General features: G+C 36.8%; 3 protein-coding genes, 1 long non-coding RNA gene, 1 other non-coding gene and 1 pseudogene across 6 annotated transcripts; all 6 read left to right on the top strand.

Moving 5' to 3' along the window:
- Positions 1–3,978: 3,978 nt before the first annotated feature.
- On the top strand, positions 3,979–4,796 carry LOC148921249 (uncharacterized). The gene is made up of 4 exons (XM_089052951.1): positions 3,979–4,104; positions 4,187–4,341; positions 4,432–4,532; positions 4,633–4,796. The coding sequence occupies exons 1-4, from the start codon at positions 4,042–4,044 to the stop codon at positions 4,650–4,652; spliced, it is 339 nt and encodes a 112-aa protein (XP_088909077.1). The 5' UTR covers positions 3,979–4,041; the 3' UTR covers positions 4,653–4,796.
- A 327-nt stretch (positions 4,797–5,123) lies between these two features.
- On the top strand, positions 5,124–10,609 carry LOC103318757 (protein LUTEIN DEFICIENT 5, chloroplastic-like). Its single transcript, XM_008220190.2, has 17 exons — positions 5,124–5,381; positions 5,460–5,619; positions 5,829–6,045; positions 6,163–6,234; positions 6,310–6,420; positions 6,969–7,160; positions 7,308–7,469; positions 7,666–7,761; positions 7,835–7,936; positions 8,264–8,296; positions 8,416–8,496; positions 8,597–8,679; positions 8,768–8,899; positions 9,542–9,602; positions 9,784–9,849; positions 10,048–10,210; positions 10,297–10,609. The coding sequence occupies exons 1-17, from the start codon at positions 5,288–5,290 to the stop codon at positions 10,302–10,304; spliced, it is 1,833 nt and encodes a 610-aa protein (XP_008218412.2). The 5' UTR covers positions 5,124–5,287; the 3' UTR covers positions 10,305–10,609.
- Positions 10,610–11,793: 1,184 nt separating this feature from the next.
- On the top strand, positions 11,794–13,920 carry LOC103318756 (protein LUTEIN DEFICIENT 5, chloroplastic-like). Its single transcript, XM_008220189.3, has 6 exons — positions 11,794–12,077; positions 12,156–12,315; positions 12,525–12,741; positions 12,859–12,930; positions 13,006–13,116; positions 13,663–13,920. Exons 2-6 carry the CDS (start codon positions 12,173–12,175, stop codon positions 13,906–13,908), a joined length of 789 nt encoding a protein of 262 aa, XP_008218411.2. The 5' UTR covers positions 11,794–12,077; positions 12,156–12,172; the 3' UTR covers positions 13,909–13,920.
- A 2,925-nt stretch (positions 13,921–16,845) lies between these two features.
- LOC103319551 (uncharacterized) lies at positions 16,846–19,995 on the top strand. The gene is made up of 3 exons (XR_016127200.1): positions 16,846–17,019; positions 17,103–17,234; positions 19,743–19,995. It is a non-coding gene; the product is annotated as an uncharacterized LOC103319551 (long non-coding RNA).
- Positions 19,841–19,947, top strand: LOC148921248 (small nucleolar RNA R71). Its single transcript, XR_016123433.1, has one exon. It is a non-coding gene; the product is annotated as a small nucleolar RNA R71 (small nucleolar RNA).
- Positions 19,996–22,124: 2,129 nt separating the features above from the next.
- On the top strand, positions 22,125–25,496 carry LOC148921247 (protein LUTEIN DEFICIENT 5, chloroplastic-like; annotated as a pseudogene). Its single transcript, XR_016125214.1, has 10 exons — positions 22,125–22,157; positions 22,306–22,480; positions 22,675–22,770; positions 22,844–22,945; positions 23,273–23,305; positions 23,425–23,505; positions 23,606–23,688; positions 23,777–23,908; positions 24,535–24,595; positions 24,777–25,496. The product of XR_016125214.1 is annotated as a protein LUTEIN DEFICIENT 5, chloroplastic-like (transcript).
- Positions 25,497–26,439: the final 943 nt, after the last annotated feature.

Below are 26,439 nucleotides of genomic sequence, written 5' to 3'. Positions count from 1 at the left end.
TAATTCGCTACGTGCATGCATATTATATTCTTATTTAGTAATAGTATTCTTAAGGAATCTGATTGCCAATGCCATACATACTAATGTTGAAAAGTATATAGCAATTTCGAACAAATATACACACACAAAGAAAACTCATCTGTCGGTGTACATATAACGTTGTGGCAGTTTGGTAAATACATACGTTTCTATAATATTAATTTTTCCATATATACATTAATTTGTGAATTCTAGGAAGAATTAACATATAAAGAGAAATAAGTTTTTATAGATACATGCACAGGGTCTTTGCCTGTTGTTGGGAGACATATATTTACAAAATTCAAATAATTCCTTTTTTGGGTTTTCCCTCCTAAATCTGAATACAAACACTATTTACTTGAGTTTGTCAAATTGCAAATTGTCTTATCAATTCAGTGATTATGATAATGTAGATCATGGTGAACATTAGAACTAACGTGGGATTTCCTTATTAAGTTTTTGCAATCTTTTTCCTTTTCCCATTTTTTCCAAATTATAGTATTTCTTTTCTAAAGCTTCAACTGCTCCTATATATATATATATATATATATATCACTATAATATTTTATCGGGATTAAGAATCGGTGCCGCCTCCACCTCCACCTCTCCACCTCCGCCTCCTCCTTAGGGTAGCCAAAAACAACCTCGGTATTCCATTGTTTATATGTTTTGTTTACTACTTCTCTTTCTTTTAAATTACACTTCAATTTGAGACGTTTTCAATTTAACATTTCAAACAAACAGAAGTTTACTACTCAAAAGTTGCTGGTCGGAATGTTCTGAATTCCATGAAGTGTATCATATAAAAACAAACGGCCGACGAGTTTTGTTTACATTTTCCTTGTTTACACATTTTGCTTATTTATATTTGATTACTTCAACAACAATTACGATATATATCCTACATGTTGAAAGAATCGCCATTGAAGGATCACTTAGTTTTGTGATGATTACTTTTGCTTATTCTATTTTGAAATGTTTGTTTTGCCATATTTAATTTTCAAGATTTTGATTGAGGTTTTGGGTATCTTTTTCAGGATTTCTACTACTTTACCATGTCAACTGATCAGACCAATTTTAGCAACAACATGCTTGAAGATACTTCAAAGCCTACCAACGACAATATACTTGAAGACACTTCTAGAGCTAAGAGCGATAAAGGGGTAATGCGTGAACTAACTTCATGTAATATAATTTTGACAACTACATCAGTTTGAGTGCTGTTAGAATCTCTAAAAAGATTTACGACTATCTTTGGAGTAAATCTAATTGGATTTGGTCATAATAATTTGGGGGAGCATATATAGCTCGTACTAGTCATCATGAATCAAGCTTATTAGATACACATAGACGTTGTGCATTAATTTATCTATGTGCATATGCTTACATTATGAGAGTTGGTATTATAGTTATTTTTTGTGTTTATTTATTTGTAAAATTATTTGTTTTTAAATCATTTTCAGCAAAAGCTACGTGGTGCACATGAAGATGCATCCCAGCAGTCACAAAAGGATGATCATGTTGTAAGATAAATGATAAAGCAATTAATCACAGATTAATAATATAGTTAAACAAGTTGATCCATTATTACCTGCAGCAGGGGGAAGTAGTGGAGGATAAGCAAGAACTGGAAGCTGAGGGTGATCATGAACCAGTGAAAGCTATTGATAATGAAGCAGTAGCGGACGGTGTGGATGAGGAGCAAGTGATCCAATCTGTGGATAATGAAGCAGTGGCAAATGAAGAACCAATTTCTGAAAACAAGGAGGAGGATCTTACTAGTAGTAGTGATGATCAGGACCCTGCAACAATGTTGCCCCATGACCAACAGTAATATAATATAAATAGCTTAATTTAAGATTAATTATTTCTTTAATTTTGGGGTTGATTATAATTTTTTGGATCTTAATTAATTTATTATCACTCGCACTTACAGGCTGCCGGAGGATCCACAGGTGACACATGAGGGTGGTGCTGCCAGCGGCACTCCGAATACTCCCTCACACTCCAGCCCTTCAGTTGATTCTGCATTAGCAGGAGGGGCATCGCCTGGAGTATGCTAGCTCTTAATAATTAATTTTCTTTCAGTATACTACTTCATATATATTGATTAATTATAAAAATAAATGTATATATATAATATTGTTCCTTTTTTTTTTCCTAAAGCTTTAAAGTATTAATTATAATTAACAGGCATGATTTTGATATATAATCAGGTGGATGCACAAGCCGATCTTGATCAGTACTACTCACTTATTAGCTCTGAAATTCCCTTGAGTTCTTTGCTTGGAAATGAGTCGAGCAGTTTTGTGCCAAGTGGCAACCACCATAACCAGCAGTATTTTCAGCAAATTCTCTAGTATGTATCTCAGTGCTATATACAATTAATATGACAGAAAATCTCAGTGCTATATTAGCTATCAGTTTCTTAACCAAACTAATATCCTTTTTCTTCAGTCAATATTAACTAATATCCTAAGAATACTACTAATTCAAGTGTATATATATACATACATTGTGAGAGTAGTTCCAATGAATCATATTAACCCTAGCTGCTGCGTCACCAAATTGTTTTAGCTCTCAATTGCCAACCATGGCACAAGAAAACAACAACAACAACAACACCCGTGCCAATCCTAGCATGCTGTTCCCTCTTGATCAAACCCCAATCAGAAACCTGGACAGCGGAAGTGGAAGCAGTGCTGCTTTCGGGAGCCAAAATATGCACCGTCAGTCAAACACCTCCCATATGATGGTGAGGAATTAGAATGCCAAATTTAATCATTGAAATGGTATTCCTTGAGCTATTTATATGATGTTGTTTGTTTGTTGTCTATACGCATGTGCAGGTGCAGCCACTATTGGACAATGGAAATACTGCTGCATTCATGAGATCGACTAATCAGCCTCCAACTATTTTTGGGTATAATTAATTAATCGCATAGCTATGATCATGACTGTCTGAGTTTGATTTTCATAAGACATATCTGTTAAAAAATTTAGTCATCGTTCATTTTCTCCGAGATAACATATAGCTATTTAGATTTCCTATTTTAAATTTTGTAATTGTTATATTGTTTCATATTCAAAATATTTTAGTTTTTTTTTTTTGGCTTCAAAGAAAGGGTTTCAATGGAATGTTAACAATACATGAATATAATTATATTATATGGGAAGAAAGAAAATATGTGAAATCATACATTGTACCTTTCTTATTTTTAAATTGAAAAAATTAAATTGATTGTATGTGGTCATTTGAATCAATATAATTTTATATATTGCCAAATTCCCGTTTTTAGATTCTCCAGTCAAGTATATAGATCAAATGGAAATTAGTATTCATTAACATACTATTGAACTTGCGTCATATATACAGAGGCGAAGACCTGCATTTCCAACGCTTTTTCCAAAGCCAGGCTGCTGGAAGCTTTGGAGGCCAGCAGATTCCTCAACTCCACAGCATCCCTGCTCAGCAAGTATGCATATTATTCTTCCTCATCAAGTTTCTCTACTCTCTCTCTCTCTCTCTCTCTCAAGTTTTGTATCGCAATATGACATGGATGTGCAGCTTATTGTTCTTAATTAATAAGTTTTAATTGTCTTCAAAATAATGTGGTTATATATATAATTAGTACTTTCTCTATTGATTAATGGCTCGTTTGAGAGTGATTTTAGATAGTCATAATTACATATACATGCAGACATACACAAAATTTGCACAGAATTTTCTAAGGAAATTTCTTGTCATGCACAAAAATAGAGAATATTATTTGAAAAACGGAAAGTATTTCAAGGGTTAACTTGAAGACGAAGATAACCCATATTAATATTGCATAACATATTTTAATATATTTTTAGAGAGAGATTTCAAGCCTTTCTAAGGTTACTCAGATCACATATTAAAATGTATAGCTGTAATCTGTAACTAAATGGTCTTATAATATTTCCATGATTTTACTTTGCTCAACGTCTTAAATCGATACATATTTGGTCTCTGAAATTCTTTCTCAGCACGGAATAATGGCCGGAAATTTTGTTGGTGGACATCCATACCCAGTGGCAGAAGTGGCGAGGACACCAAGGGTAACTTAATTAAATTTCACACTATTGATCTTTGTCTGTGGTTGATTGATATATCCATTACTTACACACATGTATGATGTAGATGACAATGAACAATTGGGAAGACAACATCAACGTGGCTGCACCAACACCAAACCTTCATGTACCCAATAGAGCTCATTGGTCGACGCAATTAGGTCAAGCCTCCCAAGGCCCGAACTATGGCAACAGTATTATTCCTAATGCTCCGGCCTCAAAGTAATTAAAACATCATTAATTAATTTCATTAGTGATACGGATATAATAATGTGATCTCTATCTTCATCAAATAAATTAAATATCCTGCAGGCCTATCAAGAACTCGCTTTATGATCCGATGTATGAAGCCATGGGATTGCCAGTGGATCCACACCTGCGACTTTTTCTTGGGATGCAGAGGCGCAACAATGGTGCGTAATTATCATTAAATAATTTGTACAATAATATAATTAATCCTGCTATTAATTACAAATAAGTTGATTCAAGTTGATTCTATTTCATGTGTTGCAGGAGGGAATCATACACCGTGAAGATGAGTGAATTTTGCTGCTATATGATAACATCTGCTGGAACTTGGAGCAGAGAATTGTCTACTTTGTGTTTCATTAATTATGAATAAATCCCGGAAAAGGGACTGTGTGCGACTGATCAGTCTTGGTATTTTGATTTGGGTTAATTTATTTTTATGTTTAGTGAATTATTATTAGAAGACTAAGTGTCATGACTTGTTTAAATATTTGTTTAAGATGATATTCATTATACAACCAAACCAACCATCAATCCTATTTATTTATGAAATAAAACAGTTTAATTTGTGTTTGTTTTATAAACAAAGTAATGACAGAGCATATTTTGAGATTAGAATGAAATGAATATTAATAACTTGTCACTCATGTCGGGTCGGGTCAAAATACCGAATCGTTCACACCCTTGGAGTTTAATGGGCGGGTATCTGGCAGTTAGCTGAGCAAGCACCACTTTAAAAAGATACTTCTTCACTCACCAATTGCGTTGTGCGTGTGCTACAAAACGGCCACATTTGGCCTCTGCGTTATCATCTTCCTTCCTTCCTCTCTCTCTTTCTTATGCTCTTCTCTCTCAGTTGCTGGCACTGCCCAACACCCTCAATTGTCAATCCTGAGGGCTGGGGCCGTCCCTGTAACCAATGGCTGCCACTATTCCTCTGCTTCAGTTCGTCCCCACCAAAACCTTTCAAGCCAAGATTCACTCGAACAGACTCAGACCCACCAAGCAGAGAGGTCGTCCATTCTACAAAATTTTCCATCTTTGAGCTCCTTTTTGCTTACCATTATTCACCCTTTTGGTGGGTTTTGCAGGAACTTTTGGTTTATCTATGGTTACATGCTCTTCTTCTAATGGAAGAGAGCCTGATTCTGTGGATGGTGTGAAGAGCGTGGAGCGGTTGCTTGAAGAGAAAAGGCGAGCTGAGCTGTCTGCTCGGATTGCCTCAGGAGAATTCACTGTCGAGAAAACTGGGTATACTTATTAGAGATTGAACTATGTTTTGCTTATGTTGGGCAATTTCAGCTACATTTGATTAAATTTTCTGACTAAAATTGTCACCGAATTTTGAACATACTTAATACTAGAAGAAGCTAGTTGGAAAGCTTTACTTTTGTGTTATTATACATCCAAATTTTTGTGTGTTGATTTATAACTCCAAGTCTTTTGGATGTGGTAATTAGTTATCCATCTCAATTGAAGAACGGTTTGTCGAAGTTGGGTGTTCCTCGGGAGATTGTAGATTTTTTATTTAGTTGGGCTGATGCACATGATGGCTCTCCCAAAATTCCAGAGGCAAAAGGAGCAATTAGAGCCATTCAAAGTGAGGCCTTTTTCATCCCACTATATGAGCTTTACCTCACTTATGGTGGAATTTACAGGCTGACCTTTGGACCAAAGGTTTTTATTTCTAATATATATCTCATTTGATTAATAGTAGTCTCTCTCAAACTTATTAGATTGTTATGACGGCAGTGCCGCTGTTCTCAGTGAATTACTTGTTGATTCTTTCTGCAGTCCTTTTTGATCGTTTCTGATCCTTCCATTGCCAAACATATATTAAGGGATAATTCAAAGGCTTATTCAAAGGTAAACCCAATTGGTTAATTTCTTTTCCTGTCCTCTCTCTGTCTGTCTTATAGTCGATAGCTACTTTGTGCACAGGGAATCTTGGCTGAAATTCTAGAGTTTGTCATGGGGAAAGGACTCATCCCAGCAGACGGTGAAATATGGCGTGTTCGACGACGTGCTATAGTCCCCGCATTGCATCAGAAGGTATTTCGTTCTTATTCTGCTCCCCACATTCAATGTTTCCAGTGGAAGAAAAGCCTGTTTAAGGGAAAAGTGGGATATCAAAGTGTGAACCAAGACCTGTGATATGAAAACCAAAATCAGAATTAGGAGGAACAGATGTTCTGATGTAATTCAACTATTACTTGCATCAGAAGGTGTTGTGTACCCTTTCCCACAGTTCCCTGCATCAGAAGGAGCAATTTTGAGGAATAGTCATTTGATTTTGCTGTAGAACAGCTGTTCCTTCAAATTGCTCCTTGCAATTAAGAAAGATTACAATATTATGTATGTTAACCAATTTTAAAAAATTTAAAGAGCACATTGATTTTGTCTATTATGAAGAAAAACCTTCTTCTTAGAAAACTGCACATAGAAATTTTATGAATTGTATGCCTAATAAGAACCTTGTCCAATCTCTCATGCAATTTTGGAGCTACCTCATTGTAAGATAAACCTTGGTGCAGACCATAGGAACTATTTGTAACTATTTTTTTTTATTGTTGATTCTAGTTTTTTATTTAAAATTGTAGTATGTAGCAGCTATGATTAATCTCTTTGGAGAAGCTACAGAGAGGCTTTGCCAAAAGCTAGATGCTGCTGCATCTGATGGGGAAGATGTAGAGATGGAGTCGCTTTTCTCCCGTTTGACACTGGACATTATTGGCAAGGCACTTTTTAATTATGATTTTGATTCATTAACAAATGACACTGGGATAGTTGAGGTATTATTTTTCGTTCCTTTTATCTTAGCTTTGGTTATTCGATGTTCTTTCCTGTTTAGCTTCCACTTATCTTCATCAATTCTCTTTTGTAGTTGATTTTATAGCAGTACTTAACATATTGCTGTCTTTCTATTTTGGCTAGAGCAGGCTGTGTACACTGTCCTGAGAGAAGCAGAAGATCGTAGTGTTGCACCAATACCAGTATGGGAGATCCCAATATGGAAAGACATTTCACCACGACAAAGAAAGGTCGCAACAGCCCTCAAACTAATCAATACTACGCTGGATGATTTGATAGCAATTTGCAAGGTAAAGTCATCAATTCTTGGCACAACATAGAGCTGTGGTCCTCTTTTTTTTCTTTTTCTTTTCTTGGTAATATTTGCTACTATATTTCCAATCACATTTTTTTTTTCCTTTTTCTTTCAAAATGATACATGGCTGGGCATGGCTGCTAAGCTGATGCAGTTTTGTTTTTGTTATTATTTTTGTTTGTCATCTGCAGAGGATGGTAGACGAAGAAGAGCTACAGTTTCATGAGGAGTATATGAATGAACAAGATCCTAGTATTCTCCATTTCCTTTTGGCGTCTGGGGATGATGTATGTAACTGCAACTATCATACACGCTTGTCACCAGCTCAAATGATTAAACTTTTTACACAACTATTTGTAGGTTTCTAGCAAGCAACTCCGTGATGACTTGATGACGATGCTTATAGCTGGGCATGAAACATCAGCTGCAGTTTTAACATGGACCTTTTATCTTCTTTCCACGGTAACACATTTGAGGCCTAGTAAAGGAACTAATTTCTCACTTTTATGTTCCTTAGTGCATAGTAATATGGATCTTCACTTGAGGCTTACACCTCGCCCTGTAACCGTGAATTTTGGGAAATAAAATGGATCTTTACTTGAAATGCAGAACTATACCAACTTGTAAATCTGAGATGCTTGCAAAGTTTATAAGGGTGTGATGACTATACAGCATATAACTATTTTGAATCAAATATATTTAATTCATTTTCTAAAAATAGATTAGAAAGTTATTAAATAAATGAGGACTACAAATTTCATCACGACTTTACCTTTTGATTGGCTGCAGGAGCCTAGCGTCATGTCGAAGCTCCAAGAGGAGGTATGTTAGAGCTTTAATTTTAATGCACACATATTTCTACCAAAAGAATCACAGGAGTCGTGAATACTTTAGCCTATATCATATTGTTTTGCTTTAATTATGGTACTTCATGTTCTTAGGCTGATTCCGTTCTAGGAGATAGATGTCCAACAATTGAAGATGTGAAGAAACTCAAGTATGCAACTCGTGTTATTAATGAGGTAAGCATATCAGCTTTTATCTGAAGGATTTAGAAAGTTAATTTTCTGTATAAATGGTCATTTTTTATCGTTTGGTTTAACTTTCCTTCTTCCTTTGCAGTCCTTGAGGCTTTACCCACAACCACCTGTGTTAATTCGTCGTTCTCTTGAGGATGACAGGCTTGGAGACTACTCTATTACAAGGTTATACCTAGAAAATCTACTGTGAATTCTATTGATATATGTTGTTAATATGCAACATCTAATGCCATTTTTATCTTTTCATTTACAGGAATGAGGATATATTTATTTGTATTTGGAATCTGCATCGCAGTCCAAAACAATGGGATGATGCAGATAAGTTTAAGCCTGAAAGATGGCCATTAGATGGACCCAATCCAAATGAGACGAACCAAAATTTTCGGTATTTCATCTCTCTGCTTATTCTCTGTATTAGATACATATCACAAGATATTGAAGTTACAACTGATCTGTTTGGTTATTGAAGTTCTGAATGTCAACATCCTTGGTGGATGAGCATTGTACAATTTTTGTGTGTGGGTAAAATGGGGCTGCAGAAGTTCAATTAATGTGTGGTATCATTGCACACACAAATATGAAAAGAAAATATTATTAATATTTTTTGGAGTTTGGAGGATGACAATTGAAAGAAGTATGCCTTTTCTGTATTTATTTTGCCACATTCCATATTAGATGGTTCTAGATGTATCTGGTACTTCATAAACATGTTCAAATCTTAATGAAACAAACCTATCCTATACTTCTTGGATCAACATTGCATATGACCAGTTTTAGCACAAAAAAGGGCTAAATAACTGCAAATGTAAAAGTTATTGAAGTTGCACATGACACTGTATTATTTAATCTATTCTGTGCTATCTTTTCTGAGAAAAAAAAAAATCATTTTCAGAATACAGCAGCTTCTTAGTAGATAGTATAATTTCAATCAGTTTCGGGGAATGACATGGGATTCAGGGTTCAATTTTCTCTTGAATGTTTTTTTTTTCTTTCCACAAATAAATTACTGTGGTAGTTATTATTTCAGTTACTTGCCCTTTGGTGGAGGACCGCGGAAATGCGTAGGTGACATGTTTGCTACATACGAGGTAGAATATTTGAACTTGTTGGATGGTCAACTTTTTTTATTTTAATATTTATATAACTTTATGAATATAAATCACTGAAATATTTGCATGCCTCTCATGATGATCATATACAAGCCTTCAAAGCTTCTCCTTTTCTCAAATAAATAAAGCATTTTGAAACACTCTCATTGCTGATTTACAGACTGTGGTAGCACTTGCAATGCTTGTTCAAAGATTTAACTTTCAAATTGCACTTGGTGCTCCTGAGGTAAGTAGCCCCGTGCTGTTTCCTGCATGTATTATATCTAGCCCAATTGGAACTCTTTCGAATTGTGTATTTGTTGGTGGCATTGTTGTGAACCACAATAAGTTTTATAAGCTGAGTGAACTTGTAAAAACCTCTAGTGTTATATTGAACTTAAAGTATGTGATTCTATTTCTGTCTAAAGAATGGTTCTCCAAGCAGGTCAAGATGACTACGGGAGCAACAATTCACACCACAGAAGGGTTGAAGATGACAGTTACCAGGAGAATAAAACCTCCCATAGTGCCCGCATTGGAGATGCCGACATTTGAAGTGGATACATCTGTAGGTGTTTCAAAAGGGGATTCTTTAGTTGGTAAAAAAGGTGCGGTTTCTTCTGCTCATTGCAGATGATTTGTTATTCTTGAATCTCGACGTGTTTTCTACTAATCTTCTGCCTGATGATGTCAGGTTTGTAGATAATGCTGTAAATTGAGGGGCAAGTGCATAGGGTTGCAAGACTAAGAAAGAAACTGTGTTTGTATGGTGCGGCGGCCAATGGCTTTATTTTTAAGCCATCAATATAGTTCTTAAGTCTCTTGAAGAATCGTTCAGCTTTGAAAATTTTCAAGCTCCCTACCAAAGCATCACATCTTTCTCAGTGTATTAAAAACACTTACAATAACAGTTTTTACTGTCCTGGCGGAAGTGGCCCTAATAGACATTATCTAATAATGAAAACAAAGGCATCTGTAGAAGATTTGTTTGACGAGCAAAACAAAAACGATGTAATGTTAAGTAACCTAGTAAGAGGATATCAGAATTTCACATTTCTGATGTCTTGCACATGATAGGAAGAAAACATCGTTGTGGACTAGTGAAGAATCATGTGGAGGAGTGGCCAAAACACCTCCTGAGAAAAGAACTATATGAAGGCTTTCAGATTAGGGATGACAATAATACCCATCGGGTCTGGTCCCCGTTCGGTCCCCGGCCTTAACGGGGAAGTTTTCGGGAAATCGGGCCGAGTGCGGGATCCCGATTTGCAAAATCCCCGACCGGGGATGGGCCGGGGATGAGATTGTTATCCCCATCCCCAAACCTGGCCCGATAAGTAATATATTTATTTATAATCAATATATATTAATATAATATAATTAACAAAGTTACTCTAAAGATTAGATGGATTTATTGTGCTTACTGAAAAAGTTTTTAAAGATTTGGATAGAAATTATTTCAAGTTTTGTGTCCACCTTATTTGCCTTGTTGAGTTATTATTTTAACAAGAAATATATTGTAGTGGTTGTTTTTAAAATTTCACAATGATATGATTGTGCTTTAGAAAATTATTTTAACAATAAATATCTTATTAAAAACCGGGGATTAGGGCGGGAATGGGGAGCTGGGACGGGAATGGTATTGTCATATCTGGCCTCTAACCGGCCCGTTGCCATCCTCATTTCAGATGTAAAGAAACATAAGAATACAATGTGCCTGCACGTATCCGAAGTGTAAAGAAGAATAGAAAAAATAAGTAAATTTAGGTTTTAGCAAAAAAAAAAATTTCACTTTTGGAAAAAGCCAAAACTTTTTCAAAAAAGACAGAAAAACCTCTCAACTTTCAAATCAAAGACATGCAAATGTAAAAGATTTCTTAGAAATCCAAAAATAAATAAGGGCAATTTTGTCCATTTTGGCTTATTTTACAAAATTTCTCTCTCCTTTGTGTTTTTCCAAAGTCCCCCAAAGAGTAATATTGATCATTTTCCCTGGTTCGTCAAGAGGCTAATACAATATACATAAAAAAAAAAAAACATTAGCAGGCGGGACAATTTACCATTTCAATCAAATGTACAATCAAGTAACCTTAACTATGCAATTCAGAGGTATAGTCTGCATGTATTAGACATGCCTCAGTCAAATTAGATATTGAACAAGCAAACAAAGAAAGAGTCGATTTGTCATCTGTCATGAACAGACCTTCACAACCTGTTCGGTGTTCGCTGGGGACCAACACGAAGGCGGTCACTCTTTCGAGATTTGTGGCTTTGGTTGATGGTTTTAATTGGGAAGAACAAGTACTTGTTTTCATGCTATGTATTGAATAATGGTTGTTTGCTAGAAACTTATTAGCAAGCCTATTTGCTCCATTCAAATCAAAGTTAGAGAAGAAGACATAATCAAGTCTTGAAATAGTGCAAATTGTTTAACATCAAAAGTCCCTAAAAATTCGTTACTCAGCCAGCAGAGAGGTCGTCCATTCTACAAAAGTTTCCATCTTTGAGCTCCTTTTTGCTTACCATTATTGACCCTTTTGGTGGGTTTTGCAGGAACTTTTGGTTTATCTATGGTTACATGCTCTTCTTCTAATGGAAGAGAGCCTGATTCTGTGGATGGTGTGAAGAGCGTGGAGCGGTTGCTTGAAGAGAAAAGGCGAGCTGAGCTGTCTGCTCGGATTGTCTCAGGAGAATTCACTGTCGAGAAAACTGGGTATACTTATTAGAGATTGAACTATGTTTTGCTTATGTTGGGCAATTTCAGCTACATTTGATTAAATTTTCTGACTAAAATTGTCACCGAATTTTGAACATACTTAATACTAGAAGAAGCTAGTTGGAAAGCTTTACTTTTGTGTTATTATACATCCAAATTTTTGTGTGTTGATTTATAACTCCAAGTCTTTTGGATGTGGTAATTAGTTATCCATCTCAATTGAAGAACGGTTTGTCGAAGTTGGGTGTTCCTCGGGAGATTGTAGATTTTTTATTTAGTTGGGCTGATGCACATGATGGCTCTCCCAAAATTCCAGAGGCAAAAGGAGCAATTAGAGCCATTCAAAGTGAGGCCTTTTTCATCCCACTATATGAGCTTTACCTCACTTATGGTGGAATTTACAGGCTGACCTTTGGACCAAAGGTTTTTATTTCTAATATATATCTCATTTGATTAATAGTAGTCTCTCTCAAACTTATTAGATTGTTATGACGGCAGTGCCGCTGTTCTCAGTGAATTACTTGTTGATTCTTTCTGCAGTCCTTTTTGATCGTTTCTGATCCTTCCATTGCCAAACATATATTAAGGAATAATTCAAAGGCTTATTCAAAGGTAAACCCAATTGGTTAATTTCTTTTCCTGTCCTCTCTCTGTCTGTCTTATAGTCGATAGCTACTCTGTGCACAGGGAATCTTGGCTGAAAGTCTAGAGTTTGTCATGGGGAAAGGACTCATCCCAGCAGACGGTGAAATATGGCGTGTTCGACGACGTGCTATAGTCCCCGCATTGCATCAGAAGGTATTTTGTTCTTATCCTGCTCCCTACATTCAATGTTTCCAGTGGAAGAAAAGCCTGTTTAAGTGAAAAGTGGGATATCAAAGTGTGAACCAAGACCTGTGATATGAAAACCAAAATCAGAATTAGGAGGAACAGATGTTCTGATGTAATTCAACTATTACTTGCATCAGAAGGTGTTGTGTACCCTTTCCCACAGTTCCCTGCACCAGAAGGAGCAATTTTGAGGAATAGTCATTTGATTTTGCTGTAGAACAGCTGTTCCTTCGAATTGCTCCTTGCAGTTCAGAAAGATTACAATATTATGTATGTTAACCAATTTAAAAAAATTTAAAGAGCACATTGATTTTGTCTATTATGAAGAAAAACCTTCTTCTTAGAAAACTGCACATAGAAATTTTATGAACTGTACGCCTAATAAGAACCTTGTCCAATTTCTCATGCAATTTTGGAGCTACCTCACTGTAAGGTAAACCTTGGTGCAGACCATAGGAACTATTTGTAACTATTTTTTTATTGTTGATTCTAGTTTTTTATTTAAAATTGTAGTATGTAGCAGCTATGATTAATCTCTTTGGAGAAGCTACAGAGAGGCTTTGCCAAAAGCTAGATGCTGCTGCATCTGATGGGGAAGATGTAGAGATGGAGTCACTTTTCTCCCGTTTGACACTGGACATCATTGGCAAGGCACTTTTTAATTATGATTTTGATTCATTAACAAATGATGATAGGATTTTTAGTACCTGCGCAAACAGGGTTAAAATCACTGAAAATACTTGCAAGAATACAAGGTAATTGTAGTATAAATGCTCATGCAAGGTCGTTGTCCCCAAAGATTGTTTGACTAATCTGTAATTAAACTAACTCTTAATTAATAACTAAAATAGATTTTATCAAAGATTTGAAGTTTACGAATTTGAAAAAGATTAACTAACAGTAAAAGAAATCTGAAAGTTGGGAAATAATAACAGCAAAGAAGAAAAACGATTTCTTTTTAAAGACTAAGAATTTAGAGAAAACTAGGGTTTAGCCAACACCATCGCAATCCTATGCAATTCTATCAATTACTTATGAATTTCCACATATATGCTTTGAAGGTTAGGTTTTCCTAATGCATATTTTCCTTGTGATGTTCAAGCGAAAACGTATATCTAACATGCAATCCGTCTGTGATGTTCAGATCAAATCTAAACATGCAAGACTCATTAAGTTTTGTGAAAACCCTTTGAAAAACCATGCAACCCTTAAGAGCGTGATGTTCGCCTTAAGTGAACTTACAATTACTAATCACAAGAAGCCCTCCTCAATTTCAGGGTGATGTTCCAACAGAAATTGCATCAAATTACTTGTCTACATATCCTAATGGTGATCAGTCATTAAAATAGATAGATAGTTTTAAACACAGTGATTAATAATTCAAAGCAAACATGCATTCATTCATAAGCAGATTAATAAAACTACATATTCATGCTAGGCTTACGGCCTCGCCCTAGCAAAGGGAATTAGTTACACATAATCATAATTGAAATCCAAGAAAACATCATTCGAATGATTAAGAATGAAAACACCTGAAAGTAGCGAAAATCCAAAACCCTAGCAATTGCTCCCAAAGCCGAAAAGAAGTTCTAAAAGAAGATCTCTAAATTGCTGTGAAAAGAAGCTTAAATACCTCCTAAAACCTAGCTACCCAATCCCCACAAGGAAACTAAGTTAAAATAAAATAAGACTAGGAAATAAAGTCCAAATTGGATTAGGAGAATCTGCCCAAATCTGTCCAGCCACGTTTTGGTCTCAAATCTCCTCCAAATCTGGCCCAAGATAGCTCGTTTTAAAGATAAAAATATTCCGAACACTTCTCCAGAAGGCCACGAACCCATCCGAGGTCATCTTGGGCTCTAAAATCGCAATAAAAGCCCAAAACGTCACTATTCTAGCATAGCGCACTGCTCCTTTATTTATTCGCCAGGAAATCATCGCTTGGTGGAAAAGTCTGAAATTCTGACACGATCAAGCTAAGTGACTCACGAACGTCCTCCAACTGGAATTACTCCAAAATTCGTCCATTTGATTATGTTTTGCTCCAGAGGAAGTTGGAAGACCTATATTAGAAATATAATTCAAAGTATCAAAATTCTTCCAAAATATTAACCAAAATATACTAAGAATAGGGTTAAATATATAATATAAAATCGACTCATCAAAATACCCCCAAACTTAGCTTTTTGCTTGTCCTCAAGCAAAACAAGACTCAAACAAAAAATAAGAACTTAACAAACTGGACACTTGACCAACACTTAACCAGGATAAAATTTCCACCTTCAAGTTGCAATGCATAGCAAATTTTAAAAACTAGAACATCTTTTCAATAGATCCAAGTAATCCCACCACAGAGTCTAAGCTATTTAGAATCAATTAGAAAAGAATTCACAAACTTCCTTTGGTGTAAAGTGAACCATCATAGTTAAAGAGACTTGACTAAAACCCTTATCTCTCATCCTTTTTATTCATACTTCACATATATTTCTTTTCTTTCTTTTTTTCTTTTTTTTTTTTTTTTTTTTTTCTTCAGTAATAGTAGTGGTTGTGCAATGTTGGTTCCCTTAAGCTTTCAATTCAACCCATGTAGCGAGCTTTAGGTCAATGACTCCCAAACCACTAAGGCTTTAGGGCACTAGGTGTAGAACACCCCTAAGGACTTATTAACTCAAGCTGAAAAGGCTACGAAACCAACTAACCACCCTGCCTCATGCCAAAAACTCTACGATTTAACTCAAGAATCACTGCTGATTAGGCAGGACTGGCCCGGTTACTAGCAAAGCTTCGGGTGAGGCAATTATTACTTTATAACACATACTAACTTTATTTGTATAAAGAACAAAAATTAAAACACACTTAGACAAAAGTAAGTATTTCAATCTCACTCCCCAAAACCATGTTGGTGTGATGTGCAAATTTCAAAGTATAATTCATGAATTAGTGTCTAAGCAACAATAAATAGAAAAGACTCTATTGTGGGATTAATCTTTACCATGTCCATTTGCTCCAAAGTTTAAAATAATCTATGGATATTAACTTAAAAACAAAAATTTTAAACAAGACTCAAAAATAAAATAAACTCAAATTTTATTTCCCACCCCCAAACTTAAATCACACATTGTCCTCAAGGTGTGGAAAATAAACAAAGGAAACAACCAAAGAAGTAAATTAGGAGAGAAAGAAAATAATAATAAAATAAAATAAAAGAAAGGAACATAAAGCGAAACAGAGAGTAAAGAAAAGGAAAAGAAATAAAGAAAACTAACACACGGGATGATGGCGAGGTGTGGTGATTGAAGGTGGACGATTCTTTGCGTGTGGCGTAAAGGCACTGACCAACTTAACCAAGTTCGCGCTTGTGTCAAATCGAGCGACAACTACAATATAACCTGGTCGAGCTGCATCTGTCATTTGAAAGATAATATATCCCCTTCTACCAGCTCGAGCTCAGAGCAGCAAGGGTCTCCTTTGTGAGACCCAGAAACCTTATTTCATAAGAAACTTTCAATTGTTTTGTTTTTCAAACAATGGGTCAGAGTTAAAAGCCAAAGAAGGAGCGAAGCTTGTCAGTTGCTGGAAAATGGGGATTTGGGTTGGTGTATTTGAGTTGGGTTGAAGAACCCCATATCTGCGCAGATGCCTTACCCCCAATTTTATGTGAAATCGACATTGTGCGGTGATGCTTGAAGCTGGCGGAAAATTCAATTCTTGGCACGTTTAGTAGCTGAAAGAGCCTGATCTGAAGGTGTTGGAAGCCTCTTGGGTACATGCCTCTGTCTCAAACCTCTGTCAGCACCGTCACTAACGTCCACCTGCATCCATGATGGTCCTCGATCTCGCAGCACCAATGCCGTCCGATATCATCCAAAGGTAAGAGCAATTCCAGAATTTGTGTTGGGTCCCGATCTGTAAAGAAGTGTGATATGTAGAGATGTGCGTTCTTTGTCCTGCAGGTACTCATATTGGTGCTCGCTGTGTAAGGTCTGCGGATCCAAGAGAGATTCAAGGGAAAGGGCAATAAACATACAAGCTCGAAGGAAAAAAAACAAAAAGCCCTTAGGACCCCCAATCCGTGCATCTCATAGGTATAATTTCGAATCCCTTGCATCTTTGAGTGAGCGCTTGTTAATTGCTTGAATGGCCAGCATAGTGTATATGTGGTGATGTAATGTAGACTTGCTGCTGGGTGCATGATTCCAATGTAGACTTGCTTCTTTGGGTGCAGGATTCAGCGTAGGATTTTTTTTTGTTGTTGTTGTTGATCGTCTTCTTGAATGTTGTGTCTTCGCAAAGATAGACTTGCTGGGTGCGAGGATTCGACCTAGGATTTTTCTGCGTTTGATGTGTCTTGATTGTTGTGTCGGTCCACTGTGTAGACTTGCTCTTTGGTGCGGATTCCGACCTAGGATTTTTTTGCTTTTGATGTTTTCTGCTGATTGTTGTGTCCTGCATTGAATTAATGGTGTGTTAGGAATAGAAAGAAAATAAAAACATCTAGTTAAAGAAAACAACAAATATATATATATATATTTTTATTTTTATTTTTATAAAATTAAAAGGAGTAAAGAGTTTAGAAAAATTGGGTTGCCTCCCAATAAGCGCTTTATTTTAAGTCTGTAGCTAGACTTTGCAGAAGCATGGTGGTCAAATCACTGGTTCCTTCAGAGTCAAAGACTCGTTTGCAGTGTCAAAGGGTGTCTCCACGTAGGGTTTCAGCCTGTGACCGTTGACCTTGAATGTGTTGCCTTGAGCTTCGTTAGTGATTTGAATTGCTCCATGAGGAAAAACTTGAGTCATCAGGTAGGGTCTAGTCCAGCGAGATTTTAATTTCTTTGGAAATAACTTGAGCCTTGAATTGAATGTCGAACCTTTTGTCTTGGCTGAAAGTCCTTCCGTAAAATCTGACTGTCATGAAATGCCTTCGTTCTTTCCTTGTAGATGCGAGAACTATTAGAAGCATCTTGACGAATTTCCTCTAGCTTATTGAACTGCAATTTTCGCTTTCCCGACAAATGGTTTATCAGATTGACTGTTTTTGAATTGGCATAAAAGTCTTGAACCATACTGTCTACCACATCAATGCGCATGCATTCTTGCTGTTCAGCAGGATGTTTTGCTGCCTCAAACAAATTAAACACCACAGATTGGTCCTGAACCCTTAGAGTCAATGTTCCAGCTTCACATCGATTAAAGTCCTAGATGTTGCCATAAACGGTCTCCCCAAAATAATAGGTGTTTGAAGGTCTTCGTCCATGTCTAGAACCACAAAATCCGCCGGTAGATAAAATTATCAACCTTTATAATTAGATCTTCAATAACACCTCTTGGATAAGTAATTGAACGATCAGCTAGTTGAAGTATCATTGATGTAGGCTTTAAATCTCCTTGCCCCAATCGCTGGAAAGCAGAAAAAGGCATCAAATTAATACTTGCACCCAAATCAATTAAAGCACTTTTAAAATTAGAATTTCCAATAGTGCAAGAAATATTAAAACTCCTGGATCTTTTTCTTAGGTGGCAATTTGTGTAGCAAAATCAAGCTGCATTTCTGTCAAAACGACTTTGTCCAAATCAAAACTTCTTTTTGCTGCTGCAAACTTCCTTCAAAAATTTGGCATATGATGGAATTTTCTTGATTGCATCCAGTAATGGAATGTTGATTTGAACCTTGGATAATGTCTGCATAAAGTCGTTGAGCTGCTGGTCCTTCGCTTTTGGCTTCAAACGTTCTGGATATGGAATTGGGGCCTCATAAACACGCTCAGGAAGTTGTTTTGGAACAATTTCTGGATCTGCCCATTTATGTTTTTCTGCAGTTTTGGTAGGTTCTGCTGCTGCACAATTTTCTATATTATCCTCCATTGCATGTTGCTCCTTTTCAATGCTATTTTCACGATTGTCATAGCTTTTTCCACAACGTAAAGTCCGAACACGTTGCAAACTTCACGTCCATTTGGATTAGGAATTGTTTGACTAGGAAATTTGACTTTGTCTCTGTTTGAAATCTGTGCAGCTAGCTGGCCAAATTGTTGCTCCAAATGTTTAATTGATGCTTCAACATTTTGAAATCTTTGATTGTTGCCCTCGATGAATGATTGAGTTGTTGCTGCCAATTTAGCTAGTTGATCATCCAGAGATGGTTTGGAGGGAACAAAAGGTGTTTGTGCATGTTGGAATGGTTTTCCATTATTTTGATTGTCACCCCATTTGAAATTAGGATGATCCCTCCATCCTGGATTGTAATGATTGGCATATGCATCATTCCTAAGCCTTGGATAGCTGTTCATCATATTGACATGTTGTTCAACAAGCTCTGGGTATGAATCTCTATGTGGGCAGCCCATTATGTCATGTGTAGCCATGCTGCAGATAGTGCAAGTTGTTGCAGGTGGCTGCTGTGTAGAACTTGCCATCTGTTGTAGAATAATGTCAAATTTTGCATCAATTTTCTTCTCCATTTGTGCCATTTGTGCAGACATGTTAGGAGATCCTGCTGATAACTCAAAAATTCCCCTTTTACTGTGAATGTTCTGCTGCCCATTGTTGAGATTCTGTAGCCATCATATCAAATAATTCAAATGCTTCTCTTGCAGATTTATTTGACAACGATCCTCCAGCTGATGCATTCACATGACTCTTAAATGTTGGATTAAGCCCATCAAAGAAAATATTCATCTGTGTATCTGAATCAATATTAACGTGTGGACACTTTATGTACATCTCTGTATATCTTTCCCATGCTTCATGAAACTCTTCATTAGGCTTCTGTGTAAATGTCAAAATCTCTCTCTTGTAATTCAATGTCTTGGATGCTGGATAATATTTGTTCAGGAATTTTGTGTGTAACTGCTGCCAAGTAGTAATGCTATTAGTGGTAGAGTAAATAACCAAGTTTCTGCCTTGTCTTTCAAAGTGAAAGGAAAAAGACGTAACTTGATAGCTTCAGCAGAAAAACCCCTAATCAAAATATTCTTGCAACCCACAATAAATTTTGCAATATGTATGTTCGCATCTTCATTAGGCAGCCCACGGAATGTTGGTAAAATCTCAAGCATGTGGTGCTTGATCTCGAACGAATCACCCTCTTCTTGGGTCGGATAGACTATGCAATTAGGAACATCAGTGGCACGGGCTGCCAATGACTCTCTGAGTGGTCTACCTGCTGCAGGTAATTCTAACGCCATGTTACCCTCGTCTACAAACAAATTCTGCAGAAAAGTGTCCTGCGTGAAGCAGTCCCGAGCCCAATTAACTTCTCTTTCATGCATGCGAGTGCGCTCTGTTACGGATCAAGCGTATAAGATGTGCAGTTCTGATCTGTACGGACCATGCGGTTTGCGAATCAAGCGAACAAAGCTATTGATTTTTTTTTTTTTTAAATATTAATATTTTGACGAAAATTAAAAATATATATATATATATAAATAAATAAATAAAAACAGAAAAAGTGTAAACAAAATCAACTAAGAATATGATAAAAACAAATTAGTTAAAACAATCCCCGGCAACGGCGCCAATTTCTTGATAGGATTTTTAGTACCTGCGCAAACAGGGTTAAAATCACTGAAAATACTTGCAAGAATACAAGGTAATTGTAGTATAAATGCTCATGCAAGGTCGTTGTCCCCAAAGATTGTTTGACTAATCTGTAATTAAACTAACTCTTAATTAATAACTAAAATAGATTTTATCAAAGATTTGAAGTTTATGAATTTGAAAAAGATTAACTAACATAAAAGAAATCTGAAAGTTGGGAAATAATAACAGCAAAGAAGAAAAGCGATTTCTTTTTAAAGACTAAAATTTAGAAAACTAGGGTTTAGCCAACACCATCGCAATCCTATGCAATTCTATCAATTACTTATGAATTTCCACATATATGCTTTGAAGGTTAGGTTTTCCTAATGCATATTTTCCTTGTGATGTTCAAGCGGCGTATATCTAACATGCAATCCGTGCCTGTGATGTTGGATCAAATCTAAACATGCAAGACTCATTAAGTTTTGTGAAAACCCTTTGAAAAACCATGCAACCCTTAAGGCGTGATGTTCGCCTTAAGTGAACTTACAATTACTAATCACAAGAAGCCCTCCTCAATTTGGGTGATGTTCCAACAGAAATTGCATCAAATTACTTGTCTACATATCCTAATGGTGATCAGTCATTAAAATAGATAGATAGTTTTAAACACAGTGATTAATAATTCAAAGCAAACATGCATTCATTCATAAGCAGATTAATAAAACTACATATTCATGCTAGGCTTACGGCCTCGCCCTAGCAAAGGGAATTAGTTACACATAATCATAATTGAAATCCAAGAAAACATCATTCGAATGATTAAGAATGAAAACACCTGAAAGTAGCGAAAATCCAAAACCCTAGCAATTGCTCCCAAAGCCGAAAAGAAGTTCTAAAAGAAGATCTCTAAATTGCTGTGAAAAGAAGCTTAAATACCTCCTAAAACCTAGCTACCCAATCCCCACAAGGAAACTAAGTTAAAATAAAATAAGACTAGGAAATAAAGTCCAAATTGGATTAGGAGAATCTGCCCAAATCTGTCCAGCCACGTTTTGGTCTCAAATCTCCTCCAAATCTGGCCCAAGATAGCTCGTTTTAAAGATAAAAATATTCCGAACACTTCTCCAGAAGGCCACGAACCCATCCGAGGTCATCTTGGGCTCTAAAATCGCAATAAAAGCCCAAAACGTCACTATTCAGCATAGCGCACTGCTCCTTTATTTATTCGCCAGGAAATCATCGCTTGGTGGAAAAGTCTGAAATTCTGACACGATCAAGCTAAGTGACTCACGAACGTCCTCCAACTGGAATTACTCCAAAATTCGTCCATTTGATTATGTTTTGCTCCAGAGGAAGTTGGAAGACCTATATTAGAAATATAATTCAAAGTATCAAAATTCTTCCAAAATATTAACCAAAATATACTAAGAATAGGGTTAAATATATAATATAAAATCGACTCATCAAATGACACTGGGATAATTGAGGTATTATTTTTCGTTCCTTTTATCTTAGCTTTGGTTATATGATGTTCTTTCCTGTTTAGCTTCCACTTATCTTCATCAATTCTCTTTTGTAGTTGATTTTATAGCAGTACTTTAACTTATTGCTGTCTTTCTATTTTGGCTAGAGCAGGCTGTGTACACTGTCCTGAGAGAAGCAGAAGATCGTAGTGTTGCACCAATACCAGTATGGGAGATCCCAATATGGAAAGACATTTCACCACGACAAAGAAAGGTCGCAACAGAAGGTCGCAACAGCCCTCAAACTAATCAATACTACGCTGGATGATTTGATAGCAATTTGCAAGGTAAAGTCATCAATTCTTGGCACAACATAGATCTGTGGTCCTCTTTTTTTTCTTTTTATTTTCTTGGTAATATTTGCTACTATATTTCCAATCACAATTTTTTTCCTTTTTCTTTCAAAATGATACATGGCTGGGCATGGCTGCTAAGCTGATGCAGTTTTGTTTTTGTTATTATTTTTGTTTGTCATCTGCAGAGGATGGTAGACGAAGAAGAGCTACAATTTCATGAGGAGTATATGAATGAACAAGATCCTAGTGTTCTCCATTTCCTTTTGGTGTCTGGGGATGATGTATGTAACTGCAACTATCATACACACTTGTCACCAGCTCAAATGATTAAACTTTTTACACAACTATTTGTAGGTTTCTAGCAAGCAACTCCGTGATGACTTGATGACGATGCTTATAGCTGGGCATGAAACATCAGCTGCAGTTTTAACATGGACCTTTTATCTTCTTTCCACGGTAACACATTTGAGGCCTAGTAAAGGAACTAATTTCTCACTTTTATGTTCCTTAGTGCATAGTAATATGGATCTTCACTTGAGGCTTACACCTCGCCCTGTAACCGTGAATTTTGGGAAATAAAATGGATCTTTACTTGAAATGCAGAACTATACCAACTTGTAAATCTGAGATGCTTGCAAAGTTTATAAGGGTGTGATGACTATACAGCATATAACTATTTTGAATCAAATATATTTAATTCATTTTCTAAAAATAGATTAGAAAGTTATTAAATAAATGAGGACTACAAATTTCATCACGACTTTACCTTTTGATTGGCTGCAGGAGCCTAGCGTCATGTCGAAGCTCCAAGAGGAGGTATGTTAGAGCTTTAATTTTAATGCACACATATTTCTACCAAAAGAATCACAGGAGTCGTGAATACTTTAGCCTATATCATATTGTTTTGCTTTAATTATGGTACTTCATGTTCTTAGGCTGATTCCGTTCTAGGAGATAGATGTCCAACAATTGAAGATGTGAAGAAACTCAAGTATGCAACTCGTGTTATTAATGAGGTAAGCATATCAGCTTTTATCTGAAGGATTTAGAAAGTTAATTTTCTGTATAAATGGTCATTTTTTATCGTTTGGTTTAACTTTCCTTCTTCCTTTGCAGTCCTTGAGGCTTTACCCACAACCACCTGTGTTAATTCGTCGTTCTCTTGAGGATGACAGGCTTGGAGACTACTCTATTACAAGGTTATACCTAGAAAATCTACTGTGAATTCTATTGATATATGTTGTTAATATGCAACATCTAATGCCATTTTTATCTTTTCATTTACAGGAATGAGGATATATTTATTTGTATTTGGAATCTGCATCGCAGTCCAAAACAATGGGATGATGCAGATAAGTTTAAGCCTGAAAGATTGCCGTTAGATGGACCCAATCCAAATGAGACGAACCAAAATTTTCGGTATTTCATCTCTCTGCTTATTCTCTGTATTAGATACATATCACAAGATATTGAAGTTACAACTGATCTGTTTGGTTATTTAAGTTCTGAATGTCAACATCCTTGGTGGATGAGCATTGTACAATTTTTGTGTGTGGATAAAATGGGGCTGCAGAAGTTCAATTAATGTGTGGTATCATTGCACACACAAATATGAAAAGAAAATATTATTAATATTTTTTGGAGTTTGGAGGATGACAATTGAAAGAAGTATGCCTTTTCTGTATTTATTTTGCCACATTCCATATTAGATGGTTCTAGATGTATCTGGTACTTCATAAACATGTTCAAATCTTAATGAAACAAACCTATCCTATACTTCTTGGATCAACATTGCATATGACCAGTTTTAGCACAAAAAAGGGCTAAATTACTGCAAATGTAAGAGTCATTGAAGTTGCACATGACACTGTATTATTTAATCTATTCTGAGAAAAAAAAAAATCATTTTCAGAATACAGCAGCTTCTTAGTAGATAGTATAATTTCAATCAGTTTCGGGGAATGACATGGGATTCAGGGTTCAATTTTCTCTGGAATGGTTTTTTTCTTTCCACAAATAAATTACTGTGGTAGTTATTATTTCAGTTACTTGCCCTTTGGTAGAGGACCGCTGAAATGTGTAGGTGACATGTTTCTCACATACGAGGTAGAATATTTGAACTTGTTGGATGGTCAACTTTTTTTATTTTAATATTTATATAACTTTATGAATATAAATCACTGAAATTTTTGCATGCCTCTCATGATGATCATAAACAAGCCTTCAAAGCTTCTCCTTTTCTCAAATAAATAAAGCATTTTGAAACACTCTCATTGCTGATTTACAGACTGTGGTAGCACTTGCAGTGCTTGTTCGAAGATTTAACTTTCAAATGGCACTTGGTGCTCCTGAGGTAAGTAGCCCCGTGCTGTTTCCTGCATGTATTATATCTAGCCCAATTGGAACTCTTTCTAATTGTGTATTTGTTGGTGGCATTGTTGTGAACCATGTGGGAACCAATTAAATCAAAACCCTAGGTCAAATAATTCCTTCCATTTGGGGATTATTTGACCTAATTGGGAATTACTCAACCTAATTGGGAGTTACTCAATTTAATTGGGAGTTACCCAATTAAATTGAGAATTACCTAATTAAGTTGGGAATTGATTTGATTCCTACCCCAATTCCCAATTAAATGAGGAGTTACCTAATTAAATTGGGATTTGATCTGATACCTACCACGATTAGGGATTTGATTTACCCAAATAAATCAAATCCCTAATTAATCAAATCAATGCCAAATCAGGGAGGAATAATTCCTTACCAACTACGGAATTATTCCTCTGAAACCCTAATCTCCGAGACCATTATAAATACTTGGCTACGCACAAAGGTCAAGGTGCGTCTAAATTCCTACTGAAACTCTGCAGAAATTATTTCTCACAAACCCTAGCCACCACTTTCTTTCTCTCTCTGACACAAGGCTCCGGCCACCACACACGGCTCCGGCCACCCGGTTTTCCTTGAAATACCCTACCTAACTTAGGCATCGGAGGGCCTTTGGCCAACACCCTGTGGTCCTTTTACCCGATCTGTTTGCGGGAGAAAGAGAGTGGAAAGACGAAGAAATCTTAGACGAATATTCTAGTGGGACGATATTTGCTCCCACAAATTGGTGCTTTCATTGAGAGCACGAGATATATTCAAAGCGTGCTCAAAATCCATCTTTCACACATTTTTTCAAACAACCATGGTTGATACAAGGCCTTACGAAGAGTAACGCCACCACGGCGGGCCCATCTCATGGTTTCGTGGTGGAAACCTCCATGCAACGACGGAATCATGCCTGCCAACGCCTGCGGCCGTCTTCTAGTGCTTTGCGCCGCCTTCAATGCTGGAATTGCGAACACCGCCACATGACCACAGGACCTCCACGGCCTTGCGATCGCCGGTGCCGATTCGGGCTGCTGCGCCTCGCTATCTGCCATCGAGCACAACAACGGCCACACCACTTAACTCTCGGACTTCGCACGGCCCATGGCTACTCGACATCGTCCCGGTCTTGGAGCAGATCCATTCTCTCACTCATCTGCGATCACACTTGACATATGCACCTGTATGCAGCGTCTAATGGAGCCCTAGCCCACATGCCGTTGGGCCCAATGCACACCACTCTACTTGACCGGCGGTCGGTGGACCTTAACTCGCGGGTTGATCAACTCACACAGAAGGTCGATGATCAAAACAACTGATTGGCGGCTACTCGGCGAGATCAGCAGATCAAGGCCCCAACCTTGGACCCTATGGCGAGGAGAGGAGGGCACACGAGCATCTTGGCGGCGATTCGAGAGGTCGGGCTAGTCGGACAAGGGCAAACCGGCAGGAAGAGCGAGATCGTGCGAGGCGAGGCGCGAGCAGTGCGAGCCGTACTCGAGCCGTTCGAGGCTAGGACCCGGACCAATGTGCTCGAGAGGCTAGGCCCACAATCCAATGTTCGTGCTCGCTTAGGT

The sequence above is a fragment of the Prunus mume genome, linkage group LG1 (genome assembly GCF_029339155.1).
Source record: "Prunus mume cultivar Tortuosa linkage group LG1, ASM2933915v1, whole genome shotgun sequence".
Lineage (NCBI taxonomy): Eukaryota > Viridiplantae > Streptophyta > Magnoliopsida > Rosales > Rosaceae > Prunus > Prunus mume.
The sequence above is the reverse complement of the archived record's forward strand: the minus strand, read 5'-3'. Positions and strand labels throughout refer to the sequence as shown.